Source organism: Lottia gigantea (genome assembly GCF_000327385.1).
Source record: "Lottia gigantea unplaced genomic scaffold LOTGIsca_3, whole genome shotgun sequence".
Lineage (NCBI taxonomy): Eukaryota > Metazoa > Mollusca > Gastropoda > Lottiidae > Lottia > Lottia gigantea.
This window is the reverse complement of record NW_008708986.1, coordinates 6077421-6091722: the sequence shown is the minus strand read 5'-3', so window position 1 is coordinate 6091722 and position 14302 is coordinate 6077421. Positions and strand designations below refer to the sequence as shown.

General features: G+C 33.2%; 2 protein-coding genes across 2 annotated transcripts in view; both read right to left on the bottom strand.

The window, feature by feature from the left end:
• LOTGIDRAFT_104487 (hypothetical protein) overlaps nt 1–6435 on the bottom strand; it is a gene marked incomplete at both ends in the record, with an annotated part of 82268 nt that extends 75833 nt beyond the window's left edge. The window contains one exon of the mRNA XM_009057416.1: nt 3093–6435. Coding sequence (XP_009055664.1) covers nt 3093–6435 — 3343 coding nt within the window. The remainder of the gene's footprint in view (nt 1–3092) is intronic.
• A 5031-nt stretch (nt 6436–11466) lies between these two features.
• On the bottom strand, nt 11467–12639 carry LOTGIDRAFT_153537 (hypothetical protein; the record flags this gene model as incomplete). Its single annotated transcript, XM_009057415.1, has 1 exon — nt 11467–12639. One exon carries the CDS (start codon nt 12637–12639, stop codon nt 11467–11469), a length of 1173 nt encoding a protein of 390 aa, XP_009055663.1.
• Nucleotides 12640–14302: the final 1663 nt, after the last annotated feature.

Below are 14302 nucleotides of genomic sequence, written 5' to 3'. Positions count from 1 at the left end.
TTTTGTTTAAAAGTTCAGGGTTTTTACTAAGATTTGTCCCCTATAATTAACATAGTTTAACTTCTTGAGATAAATATTTGAGATAAAAGAAGAATGCAAAAGTTTATCCAAACTTTGAAGATCTGTGAGTGCTTCATATTTGGGATGATGTTTTTTGACTAGTAACGTTTTGAAAACTGGCAGTCTTGAATGTAAAAATACGTTGACAATAAGAATTTGAATATTGTTCTTTAACCATGTGTTATTGATGCTTGAAATAAATTACTCATGATTATGAGACTTATTTTAACCACATGAGCATTAACATAAAAGGAATTCTAAAATTCCACAATAACAAATAGTTGAATTCTATTATCAAACCTTACGCAACACATTGTTTTATCTCTGTACAAATTTAGTCTTATTTTAAACATAAGGTTATGTTAACATTTGTTTTAAATCAAAATCAGTTGAAATTTATTAAAATAACTTAAGATGAGGTCAGTTTTAAAATTTGAAAAATGTGTCTGTTATACAGAGTAAGGAAAATGGGCTCAATAAAGACTTGTGGTGAAAATGTGTGACTGTTGACAATGGTCTCATCTGGCAAATATTATTAATGCTGATTGAAAGAGAAGAGGATAGTATGGTCTCAACTATTCATTATTAATCCTGTGAAAAATGGGTGTTTAACAGGTTATGACTCCAGTGACTTGTCTTTTTGTGTGCATTCAAATGCAATCATTTGTATAATTATATTGAGTTAGAAATAATGACAATGTGGAGCCCGAGCTCATGAATATTTAACTTCATTTCAAATTAGGTGTTAAGATCTCAAACAAATTTACTTAAAAAACATGGGAAAAGTTCTTAATTAACAAAGACATATGGCGCTTGTACTTTTAAAGTTTCATATATAACGCTTTTTAATGATGTTATTATACAAAAATACATGTATATAGACAATTATCCAAATTCAACCAATAAATGCAAAACTTGCATAAAATAAACTATACTATATATAATTAATTCTCTATACAGACATAAGCCAAGGCACTAACTAAGAACATTTATTTTTTAAATATTTTTTACTAACCACCTGCTAAAAATGTGATTGTATTAAAGAGACAAGTTCACCATCTCAGAAAAGGTAATTTTAAGCTAAGCTCATCAGTAATAGTGTTTATAGCTGATTGTAAAATCCATGTATGTCCAGAATTATTTGAAAGGTAAAATGGCTTTTCTTAAGATTGCCATATAGAGAAAATACATGACATTTGACAATGATCTTTAAACTTCGCCAGGTTCAAGGGTTCCAGACAAAAAAAAATTGCAAAATTCTAAGTATACCAATATACATGCTTACTATTCCATATTTGTACATGAATTTTCAAGACACACAATATTTGAGTGATTTGTGAAATGTAAGAAGGTGGCTACCTTAACCTCCAATCAATTAAAACCTCATTACTTATCATTATAACATGTCTGTCAAATTTACACAAATATTTTGAAAAATGTGTCTGCTTATAATTAGCATGTATAGCTGCAGGCCTGTTTCATAACTTATCTCAGATATAGAAAAGACATTGAAACATATGTCTACCTTGCAGTCTACCAATTATATATTCATAAATGTTATAATGCAACTTGCAAATTTCAATTTTTGTTATAAACATTAGTTAGTGTCTCCTACAGAACATTACATTCTTTAAGTTTGTTAACTTAAATCAATATGATCATAAGACAATTAGCATATCAATGCTATTGTGTTTTAGAATTATTCATTTCAGTGTTCTTAATATTACCCACAGAACACCAATTATACAATACTTTATACATGATTTGGTATAAAATACTGGTACGCAATTAAACACTTTTCTTGTGATCACGCAGCAAATACAATTCGAGGGACATAATAGTTATATTTATCACAATGGTGTATAGCTTTTAATACATATGTGAGCTTTTCAATATTTCCATGTTCATATATTAACTGCTGTACTTTTCAATATGGTATTATTATTTTCAGTGTTAAAACACTATTATCAACTCTAGGTTTTTCTGCTGCATTACACACTTGCATTCAAAATCAAAAGCTTGGTCAATATATAAGATAATATAAATATGGAGTTATTTCATCTGATAAGTTCAGTCCAGGTTAATGATAGATAGAATAAATCCACTTAACCAGGTCAACTGATTTCAATATGATTATTGAAGTAGGTCTAATCCTCTCTGGATTACTAGTTTTTTCCCACCACAAGCTAGCAGCTAGATATTGATATCATAATGATATATTAACTCGGCTGCAGTATTAAAGGTCACAAAGATTGTATCACCAGACATTTTAATACTTGATACAGTCAAAAAGACAAGTTAGCTGACATTATTGACACGAAAATGTATGTGTTTAGAAATGTAAGGTGCAGTTATCACCTACTTTTTACACCTTGCTATCTCATATTACAAATAAAATCAACTTGTGACACATCGATCAATCTTGTAAGTGCAAAAACTATCAAAATTTGTTTTTTAATAAATCTCAATAAAAACACCATAAGCTTCTGCATTTGTCACAGAAAACAATGGAGACCAATCCAATCATATGACCTATGCATTATACACTGAGCAGACTATTATTTTTTAGGGTTAGGAATCAAGACCTATATCCCGTGGTGTACTATATAAAATAAAGTGAATGTTTAATGTTTTTTTTTTAATCAGCCAGGATATGTACAAATATAATCTATTCATACTAATTGTTTCTTCGACAATTTCGTCAGGAGATGTTTTCAATTTAAGGAAGAATTAAACCGTTTAGAATGAAAATAAAATTCAGATTCCTTAACTATTCTTTCACTAGTAGAATTAACTGGTGTCATAACTGTACAAAAAAACTCTCTTTAATCAGATAAATCCATAACTAAGTAATTATAAAAAATCGTTCAAATATTTTTTCAGTAATTACTTAGTATGGATTTATTATTTGAAAATTGAAATTTTATGTTCATCCAAAAGGCGTATCATTCCTTAAACATCAAAAGTACCGTATCAAGATTCGAAAAAGGAGAGATTGGTCGGGGGTGAATTAAGAAACTAGGAGAACTTACCATTATTATCAATTGTAAATCTTCCCAGACCAGATCCATCTCTGATAGAATAGATGATAGCATTATCTTCATTAGGTAAACTGTCAGGATCTTTAGCTAGCACATTCATAACAAATGTACCCACTTTCCCATTCTCATCCACATAACCTTTAGCAATAAAACTATCAAATAATGGTGGAGAGAAATTTTCATTTACATCCACAATCTCAATATTCACTAAACAAGCAGACGCTAAAGGAGGGATGCCTCCATCTTCTGCTAAGGCACTGATATTATACAATTGTTTTTCTTCATAATCCAATCTTCCAGCAATTCGAATGACACCTGTGTTTGCATCAATTTCAAATTTGTCGTCTGCACCAAGAGTTAGAGAGTATGTTAGTTCTCCATTTTTGCCACTATCTAAATCTTCAGCAGTTAAAATAGTCACTAAAGCACCGACAGGTAAGTCTTCCCTGACTTTGACAAAATAAGTAGGTGGGATAAATTTGGGTCTGTTGTCATTGACATCTACTAAATTGATGGTCACTATTGTTTGGGAAGCAAGTTGGACCTCACGGCCTGAATCCTTAGCTTGAACAATGAGTTTATAGGAGTTTTGAGTCTCTCTATCTAAAGGACGATTGACACGAATTATCCCCCCTGATGTATCGATGTTAAAATCATCTGTGTCTGTTAAAATGGAATAGTGTATTTTGGCATTGTGACCCTGGTCCATGTCCCTTGCCATTATAGAGATAACAGTGGTGTTGACATGTTGATCTTCCGAAATATTTACTTCATATGTATCCTTTTCAAATGTTGGCCTGTTATCATTGACATCTGTGACAACAATTCGCAGATTGGTGGAGGAATTTTTATGGGGTGAGCCTAAATCAGAAACAGATATCACTAGTGTATAAGTAGCAGTTGTCTCTCGATCAAGGGAAGACATCAATTTCAAAGCTCCAGTAAAAGTATCAATGTCAAAAGCCCCTTTTTTATTTCCATTGGCTATGCCATACACTAAACGACCATTATAACCAATGTCTTGGTCATCTGCTTGGAATAATTTTATTTGTGACCCAATTGTCTGGTCTTCAGGCACTTCAATATAATCAGGAGTATTTGGTTTAAACACTGGTGCATGGTTATTAGCAGCTGGTGTACCGGAAGTCGTTGAAACTTCATTCAGTTTATTATTTGTGAAAGCAGTTTGTAATTTATAATTTTCAGCCAGCCGCATTCGTACATCTGTTTCTGAACATGTTATTCTAATGTCTTGTGAAGTTCCAGGCAAGGGTTTGTTATGAATAAGAGTCATATTGATAGTTGTGGGTTTTGATATATGTTTGTCATCTGTAGCTGCAACCATTAAACTTAGACTGTCATTTGGATAACTAAGAAGATCACATCTAAGAGTTATTGCCCCTGAAGAAGGCTCAATTCTGAAACAATTGTGTTCATTACCACCAATAATACGATAGCTTACGACATCACCAATATCCATATCGATCGCCGTGACGACAGTTATCAAAGTTCCTTCCTTAGCTTCACGTGAAATGGTTCCACTACAATCAACAACTTCAAATTCAGGATGATTATCATTGACATTCTTTAGTTTGATGGTAACTGTAGTCTCTACTTCTCTACGATAAGGTAATCCCATATCTGATGCTCTCACACGAATATTGTATTCAGACTGCATCTGTTCAAAGTCCAATCTCGTATTTGTAGTAATCACACCAGAAAATTGATCAATATCAAAAGGCACTGATTGAGCGTCAGGAATAGAATAAATGATGGTGCCATTGTCACCAGCATCAATATCACGAGCTACAACTCTCAAGACAGAAATTCCTTCTGGTTCATTCTCATCAATTTCTCCTGTAAATGTCTTCTGGTCGAAAGTTGGAGAGTTGTCATTGTAATCCAAGATCACGATTTTCACTTTTGTTTCACTAAATTTACGTGTGCCACTATTAGCCTGATCCTCTGCATGAACGGTGAGAACAATTGTAGTATTTGAGCGGTTCACGCCTGCGATAAAATCAGCATCCAATGGAGCATTTGTCGTTATCAATCCTGAATACTCATCAATTTTAAACAGACCATCAGTATTCCCTGCCACGATAGAGTAAATAATTTCTGAATTCTTACCCCAATCGTTGTCTAAGGCATTTATAATAATTACTGGGGTATTAACAGGAACTACTTCCGAAATAGATGTTTGATAAGAGTTCTGTTTGAATTTTGGCTCATTGTCATTGGTGTCTTGGATTTGCACATGAACATTTGTTGTTGAGGTTTTTGGTGGGTTACCCTTATCTGTAGCTTGTATTGTTAAATTGTATCCATAAGGTGAGGTCTCTCTATCTAAACTACTGAGGATTTCAATATTATATAAATTAATTTCTTTACCCTGGACTATGCGGAACCGGTTCTCAGGATCACCATCTACAATATCAACAGAATTGATGTGTCCATTTTTACCATCATCAGAGTCTGATACCATAAGAATGGCATAAATGCTGCCATAATGACCATGTTCTACTATGGATGGATGATGATGAACTTTGACCGTAGGTGATTGATAATTTACTGCAGTTACAGTTATTTTAAGTAGAGTTTTTACGGTGGGTTTAGGCCCATTTGGAAATTTTGGTCCTCGGTCACTGGCTAAAACATTGACCTCATAAATAGTTTGATAGCTATATTTCAATTTATGGGTTAATGTTACGACACCACTAGTTGGGTGAATAGCAAACTTGTTTGTCCGTTTGGCTAAACGAAAATACACCTCTCCATTAATACCTATGTCTGCATCTGATGCAGAGACTTGAGCTATGCTGCTATGTAAAGGTGTATCTTCTGGAACTTGTACACTATAAAAGTTTTTATCAAATAATGGACTCAAGTCGTTTTCATCTAACACATTAACTATGAGATCGGCAGAAGTGTGCAACTGATTCCCAAAAGAATAGCTAGCAGTGGCCACAACACGTAGAGAATAAGATGATCTAGCCTCACGATTGATCACACTACGAAAACTCACTGTCGAAGTACGAATTCGCAAGAAGCAAAAATCTCCCTCGAAATGTTCCTCTGCTTTAAATATGTTATTTCCATCCCCTTCAATTCTGTATTCAATTTGTAAATATTCAGGGTTGGCTGTTAAAATTGGAATGCCCATCTTTTCAAATGAGGTAACGTAGGTATTAGCTATAGAGTTTTCTGCTATAGACACATTATAGAGGCTTTTGGTGAAATTAAAATTATCCTTGTTTAATGGTGAATATTGAGCTGAACAGGTAAATGGCAGACATAGCCACCAGAGCCACAGACACAGGCTGGCAATTTCCATGCTTGCCGCCTTCGGAAGTCTCCTCATCTCCTTACATCAATCTGAAATTATACAAAAATCTTTTTAATACAAATTCAATAATCTTATTAAGCTTAGTTGTTAAAAATATCACAATATAGCCATTAGTTACACTAGTTTTTTTTTCAACAAATTCAATTGTTTTTAAGATAATTTAGGACATCTCACTAGCTACCTTAAAGAAATGAACAAACTTATATCACTACAATACAACTTCCTTCATTTTTACAGGTTTAAAAGTATTAACAAAATTATTTCCTTCTTTTTCAACATAAATACGTCTAAATCAATTTCTCTCCAATACTATCTGGAATATGAATGTCCACTACTTAAATGTTCTCTATGAATACAGAATACAACAAAAACAATCCAACTCGTAACCTATCCCCAATCTCATGAGAAAAATGCAACATACCAAGTAAAATATTTGCATAAGTAAATTCATAAAATATTGGTGAAACACTGAATATCATGTGTCAAAGAGAAAATTCATTAATCATGGTCACAAGTGTCCACTGTTTGGTCAGTCGGTAGTTTTAATATGCTAATATTTGACCAGGTTAAAGGCAATTGTCAACTGTAATATATTTCTGGCTCTCTATGTGCATTATTAATATTGCACTTGTCTCCATTGACAATGTATATATTTTAATAAGCCAGACAGACTCGGTAAAAACACACCTGTCACGTTTACTTTTCTATTTACCAAAATAAAGCTTATAACCATTTTTAATTTCTTCTTATTCAAATCACCCTCTTATGCAATTAGACAATTTTTAAGTTGCAATAAATTTGCATAACGTATTTGCATAACGACATCATCTGTGTTAGTTTGTTTGCTCAAAATATGAGATGATTATTGTTAAGATTTATCTTAAAATAACTCAGTACACAGTTGAAGATATTCCAAAGTGATATTCAACAACAAGAGATAAAAAACATATGCATATATACATTTCTAATCTATAATATCTACTAAAACTTAAAGAAACTCTTTTCAATTTAGAAATTCAAAATTGTGGAGGAGTAGACTGACTCACAGACATTATTTTATTTACAAGTGTATGTGTTTACCATTTACTTGATGAGTGTTCATCCCCTTTTTTAAAGGAATATTACCTTTTTGAACATAAAATCTAAATTCTCAAACTTGGTCAATAAGAGCATTATATTCATCAGTGGGCTTTACTGGTCTCATAACATAGCTAAAACAACAAAATCCCTGTATTATCAGATAAATCCATAAAGTACTATTTGAAAAATGTTAAAAAAGCTTTAACTGGCAGTTTTGGGAATGATTACTAAGTTTTAAAGATATAAATTATATACATGAATTCTGTTAGAAAATAGCTTAAATGACACTAGGTAAGACTACTGATGAATATCATTGGCCAAGTTTGGGAATTTAAATTCCATCTTCAATCTAAGTAGCATTCCTTTAAAGTGGCAGTGTTTTTCAATAAAACAATTATTGATTTCCTACTTAATTATGTAAAATGTGTCCTCCATTTTAATTTCAATATAATCAAATGTGTTGTGTATGATTTGATCCAAAAAAAAAAATCCCAAAAATCGAATTACATAGTTAACTTTTTAATAAAAAATTCATTAAATGAAGACTACAATACCAGTATGAAATTTTACATACAATTTTTTTCTTCTAAATAGAATTCTTTAAAAATTAATAAAAAAAACCCTTCATTTTTTTTCATTTCATAAAGTATTACCATTTCAAAGTGATAGTTTAAATTCTATCACATAATAATGACAAGTTTTTATCTGCTAGATAGTGTACCATTGATAGGTTTAATCCAGCTGATTAGGTTTTATATAACCTTTTTACACAACACCCAAATACCTATAATCACACTGTACTTCATTGAACCTCTCTTATATATTAAATTAATTTAAAGAGTTGAAATTAGTAGTGGAGCAGGTCCAGGTAACAAAAGTTTCAAACACAATAGCTTGTGAGACAGGTGCGACTTTTAGTATTGTTAACAGTTTCAAACTTTTATGTCTACATCAAATCAACATACTGTATCCTAAATTAGCACACCTTCTCTTCGTGTCCTGTTTTATAAAAAACTAAAACTCATAAACTAGAGCGTAGAAACACACAGTATATAATTATAAATGTCAACAAAGTTTGAATTGCAATTTAAAACATAGCCTCTCATGACCTTACCTCTAAAACGGATAATTTGTTCTAGATTTACACTCTATCCACCTTTCATATAGCTCACTTTAAAAGTCACCCATGATAGAACTTCAATAGCCTTATATATTATCTTTCAAACAAACTTCGGTAGAATAACAAAACTTTATTAAGATTATCAGAGTCATATCGGTCATTTCCTTTTCAATGTAACAAGTTGACCAGGTAAATAAAATTGTCTCAAATCACCAAATCTGTAAATTCAACAACTCAAGCTGTGTCATATGTTGACTGTTGTTTGACCCTCTACCATTGACCCATTGACAATCCTACCACAAAACTATTGTTTATTTTCTAAGGTAAATGTCTTATATCAAACAGTCAATTTGCAACTTTGTTATAAAAAGTATCACTTATTTCATATCCAAATAATATTACATCTGCATTGCAAAAGTTTCAATGCAAAAAACGGCAAACATTATTTCCAACTGTGAATTCGAACATGGTCAAAACAACGAAAAGGACATAACCACAGGGCTCAATAATAACACACACGACTCAACGACTGTCCACTTGACTGATTTTCCCAGCCAGTCGTCTCAACTTTTTATGAATGAACTAGCGACAGAGGTGCACAATATTATTTACAAAACAAACGCAATGTCTTACATTTTTAACTTGATTCGCTGATATGATTATTAAAAACTAAACCACTCACCATTCATGGAGATTTAAAATACACGCTTTATAGGTTTAATTCAAATATTGTTATCCAAAGCGCTCAAACGTCTCGCACACAGTGGCCATCTTTCACTTCAGTAATAGAGTGACACCTGACGGCAGATTTAATGATGGCTATAAGACTACAGACCACAATGAGATTTTTACATCTTTTAATTCGCTTAATATAACTTTGCATTGTTATTCCAAGGATTATTTAATTCAAATGCAAAACAATTTGACAGGAAGCAAACAGAGTTTAAGATTTCAATTTATATGCTACTACCTGTGTACACTGATCTTGTATTGCAGCCTACTTGCATGTTTCTACCTTGCATAGTCTGCCTTCTCGGGCATAATGTAGTGTCCAGACATGCGATTTTCTATTTTTTTCTGTAATAGATACAGGACACCTTAAACTATCCTTTGAATTAACAAATACACCTATGGCAGCAAAATTTGCAAAGGTATAGCCATTATAATCTTGGGAAGGTCTAAACTTGGACGTGCAGTCAATTTTCACAGGTTGGATAAAGACCTTAATATTAACAGGTTAACATTCCAATAACATCAGAGATGTAAAGGTGCCAGTTGGACTGAATATGGACAACCGTTCGAAGTTGTTTTCTTCCTTAACTGCCTGCTACAGCACTATTATTTTCAGACTTTTCATCAAACCAAGTCAAAGCAATTTTCCTCCTGAAAATAAGGGTAAAACTTCAAAGTCGATTTTCTAGAAAGTTTGATAAAATCCCGAATTTATATTTTGGACTGTAATAGACGTAGGATATGTTAAACTACCGTTTGCAACAAGAACTATACCTCTCGGGTCAGAATTAACCGAGATACAGACATTTTAGTATAAGGGTGGGATCGGCAAGCTACATATGCAGTCTAATTGCACTGGTTGGGTTGAAGACCAAAACTTTAACAGACTGCCATCTGAAGTTGCTATGTTTCGAATTTCAAGTTTCTTCTGTGTAAACTCTGCCTGTAACAGCACTTTTAGTTTCAGACTTTTCTCCAAACCATATTATAAGCCATTTCCTCTTGAAAACAAGAGTCAAACTCAGAGGTCGAATTTCTCGAAAGCTTGAAAATATTCCGAATTTCTATTTTCGACTGAAATAGGCGCAGGACATGATAAACTTTCATTTGCAACAAAAATTATATTCGTAGAGATCAAAATTGGCTGAGTTATAGCTATTGATAGGGTAGGTGGTCGATCAATTTACAGCCTATACGGTTCTATACAGTCTAGTTGCACTAGTTGAGGTGAAGACCAAAACTTTGACAGACTGCCGTTCGAAAACTATCAGAGATGTAAAGTTGAAATTTGCACTGTAGGTACATTACCATCTGAAGTTGTCCTCTTTCAAATTTCAAGTTCTTACCTTGCAACCTCCCTAACCAAAATATAAGCAATTTTGAAAATAATGGAGAAATTAAAAGTCGATTTTCTTATAAAAAAAATTCCAAATTTCTGTTTTCGACGCAGGGCAAACTTTCATTTGCAACCGCCGCGGTTGTGATTCAAGATTCGGCAATCTTTCAGAGGAAGTGCAAGGGTGTAAGGAGCCTCTTAGAGGGTTCTCCCAAGGGAAATTTAAAAAAAAATTGATTTGGTGCATTCTGACATATATTTGGGGCTAAAAGGTATCAAAATCATATTTTTGATTTTTGATTTAGCTACTACATTTAATACGTTTGAAAAAAAAAAAACTTATTTGGATATACAAGCAAATGTTACACCTGCATATAAATTTAATATAATAAATCAATTAAATCAATTTGTGATAAGTGTTTTCAATATAAAAGTATATTTTCCTCTTTTTTCTAACTATATATTATGAGGAATTTTAGGATATTCTTTGTTACAATTGATGTTGATGATGCTTTCATTTGTCGAATTTTTTTTTGCTCAAGTTCATGAAAACCTATTCCAAAACCCTTAAGTAGTTAATGTAGATACGTAGATGAAAATGGCACTTTATGAATATTTTGAGGTATATGAAAATTTTTGGTAATGAAAATTGTGCATACTGCCCCTCTAAATATCACATTAAAGTTTCAAACATTATTATTCGATGCCGATATTTTGTCCAAAATGTATTCTGTCTGTCATTCCAAGCGATTTAGGGTAAAATCTTTTTCAAATCCATATAGCAATTTGAACATTTCTTTTCCATATTTTTAGGACTCTTACGTATCATTACTGTTTTTCCATGTTCATCAACAATAACCTCCATTACTGCACAGAGTATATGGCCACATCCCCAACTTGAAGGAACTATATTGAGTTGACCATATATTACATGATTACACCGAACATTCTTTTTAAAATTAGATTCCAAATTTCCACTCTTGGTCGTCATATGAATAGCTCTCACCGTTTTGGTGATGTCTATCACAGTTACGTTCATCGCTCGAGCGTATGACACAAGCCACATACCTATCCCTATTCTTCCGACCACTGCATTAGGTACATACTCCCACGGAAACAATTTGTTGGTAAAGAAACCGTCCGAAGAACCATCCATTACAGCTTTTCCTTTGTTGTACATTTCAGTTATATTTGAATTTTCATCTAATTCTGGGCTATTGGAAAAGTCTACATTCGTTCGACGAACTAAAATCAAAACAGGTTTTTCTTGGACCACAGTGCTCTCTACTAAGTGATCTATAGCTTTTTGAATCCCGTTATCAAATGTGATATCACCATTGGCATATCCGTACAGAACACTTTTATAATTTGTTACAGCATCCAGGAACATATCTCGCATTATAGGCATATTACTGTCTCCACAACCGGTTTTGGGGACTGGGCGCACCAGCCAACCCTCCTTCTTCAAGCGGTTTCCTGTAGAAGCATTGATATAAAAGAACAATGGTTTAATTAAGGGTAGCCACTTCCTCCACGTGCGGAATACATTCCTGTGAACAATGTCCTTTTCTGCAACATCAATCCAAGTTGTAAACAAGATCATACCAGTTTTGTTTGATTTCCGCCATGGTTCTTCTTGAGTCTTCATTGGTTCCTTTGGTTTGGTATTTCTGTCTAAAACAAACTGAGATAATTTAGCACTGAAATCTTTAAATTGACCTGAAACTTGAAATCTCTGTTTCTTGATATAATTTTCCAAAGAATCCAGTTTTTGCAAAATACCTCTAATTTGTGTAAATTTAGGCAAATATTTTGCTATTTGAAATCTATTGTCTTTTGATAATATAAATCCACAGTAGAAAGAAAAGGCCACTACTGTCACAATAACAAGATAACATTTAAAAGTGATTTTGTAGCTAGTCATGGTGTGAAGACACTGTAGTATTCAGAATGAATATCTTACATGAACAGCATCATCCAAAATCTAACACCAATGTATATTATTGGCTTAAACGACGATGCATGAACAGCTGGTAGTACACTTTGCATAATGTCAATAATATATTCAAGGAAAATATGTTCATACTAGAGATCATTAGATTAGAATTTCATAAGTTTATCACAAAAGAAGGATGAAAATCTTAGTCACCGCTGTATAATATTCCGTTTGAGACCCTCCATCAACACCTTCCAATTTATCCTCATGTGATCCAGCCAATGCCATCATCATTCCGTGCATACTAATTAGTCTCAGACTTTTTTCCCCAAACCAAAATATAAGCGATTTTCCTCTTGAAATCGAGGGTGCAACTTTAAAGTCGATTTTCTCCAAAGTTTGAAAACATTTCTAATTTCTGTTTTCTACTGAAATAGACGGAGGAAATGATAAGCTTTCATTACAAACAAAAATTGTACCTCTCGGGTCAAAATTGGCTGAGTTATGGCCATTTTAGTTCAGGGGTGGGGTCGGCAGTCTGCCTAAGCGTCTTTCTGCACTGCATTTTCAATGGGGTGAAGACCAAAACTTTGACAAGCTCTCCTTTGAAGACTATCAGAGCTGGAAAGTTGAAATTTGCGCTGAAGGTACATAACTATCGGAAGTTATTATGTTTCAAATTTAAAGTCCCTACCGTGAAAACTCTGCCTGTTACAGAACTTTGAGTTTCAGATTTTTTCCCGAACCAAAATATAAGCAAATTTCCCTCTTGCAAATTCGTGTAGAACTTCAAAGTCGATTTTTCCGAAAGATTTTAAAAAATGCGAATTTCTGTTTTCGACTGAAATAGAAAGAAGACATGTTCAACTTTCGTTTGCAAGAAAAATTATACCTCTCGGATCAAAATTGGCCGGGTTATGACCAGTTTAGTGAGGGGGTTAGGGTCGGCAGTCCGCCTATAGAGTCTTGTTGCAATGGTTGGGGTGAGTACCAAAACTTTAACAGGCTGCCGTTCGAAAACTATCAGAGATGTAAAGTTGAAATTTACACAGAAGGTACACACCCATCTGAAGTTGTTTTGTTCCAAATTTCAGGTTCCTATTTAAAAAACTCTGCCAGTTACAGCACTTTTAATCTCAGACTTTTTTCCCCAAACCAAAATATAAGCGATTTTCCTCTTGAAATCGAGGGTGCAACTTTAAAGTCGAATTTCTCCAAAGTTTGAAAAAATTTCAAATTTCTGTTTTCTACAGAAATAGACGGAGGAAATGATAAGCTTTCATTACAAACAAAAATTGTACCTCTCGGGTCAAAATTGGCTGAGTTATGGCCATTTTAGTTCAGGGGTGGGGTCGGCAGTCTACCTAAGCGTCTTTCTGCACTGCATTTTCAATGGGGTGAAGACCAAAACTTTGACAAGCTCCTGTTTGAAGGCTATCAGAGCTGGAAAGTTGAAATATGCACTGAAGGTACACACCTATCGGAAGTTGTTATGTTTCAAATTTCAAGTCCCTACCGTGAAAACTCTGCCTGTTATAGCACTTTGAGTTTCAGATTTTTTCCCGAACCAAAATATAACCAAATTCGGGGAGAACTTCAAAGTCGATTTTTCCGAAAGATTTTAAAAAATGCGAATTTCTGTTTTCGACTG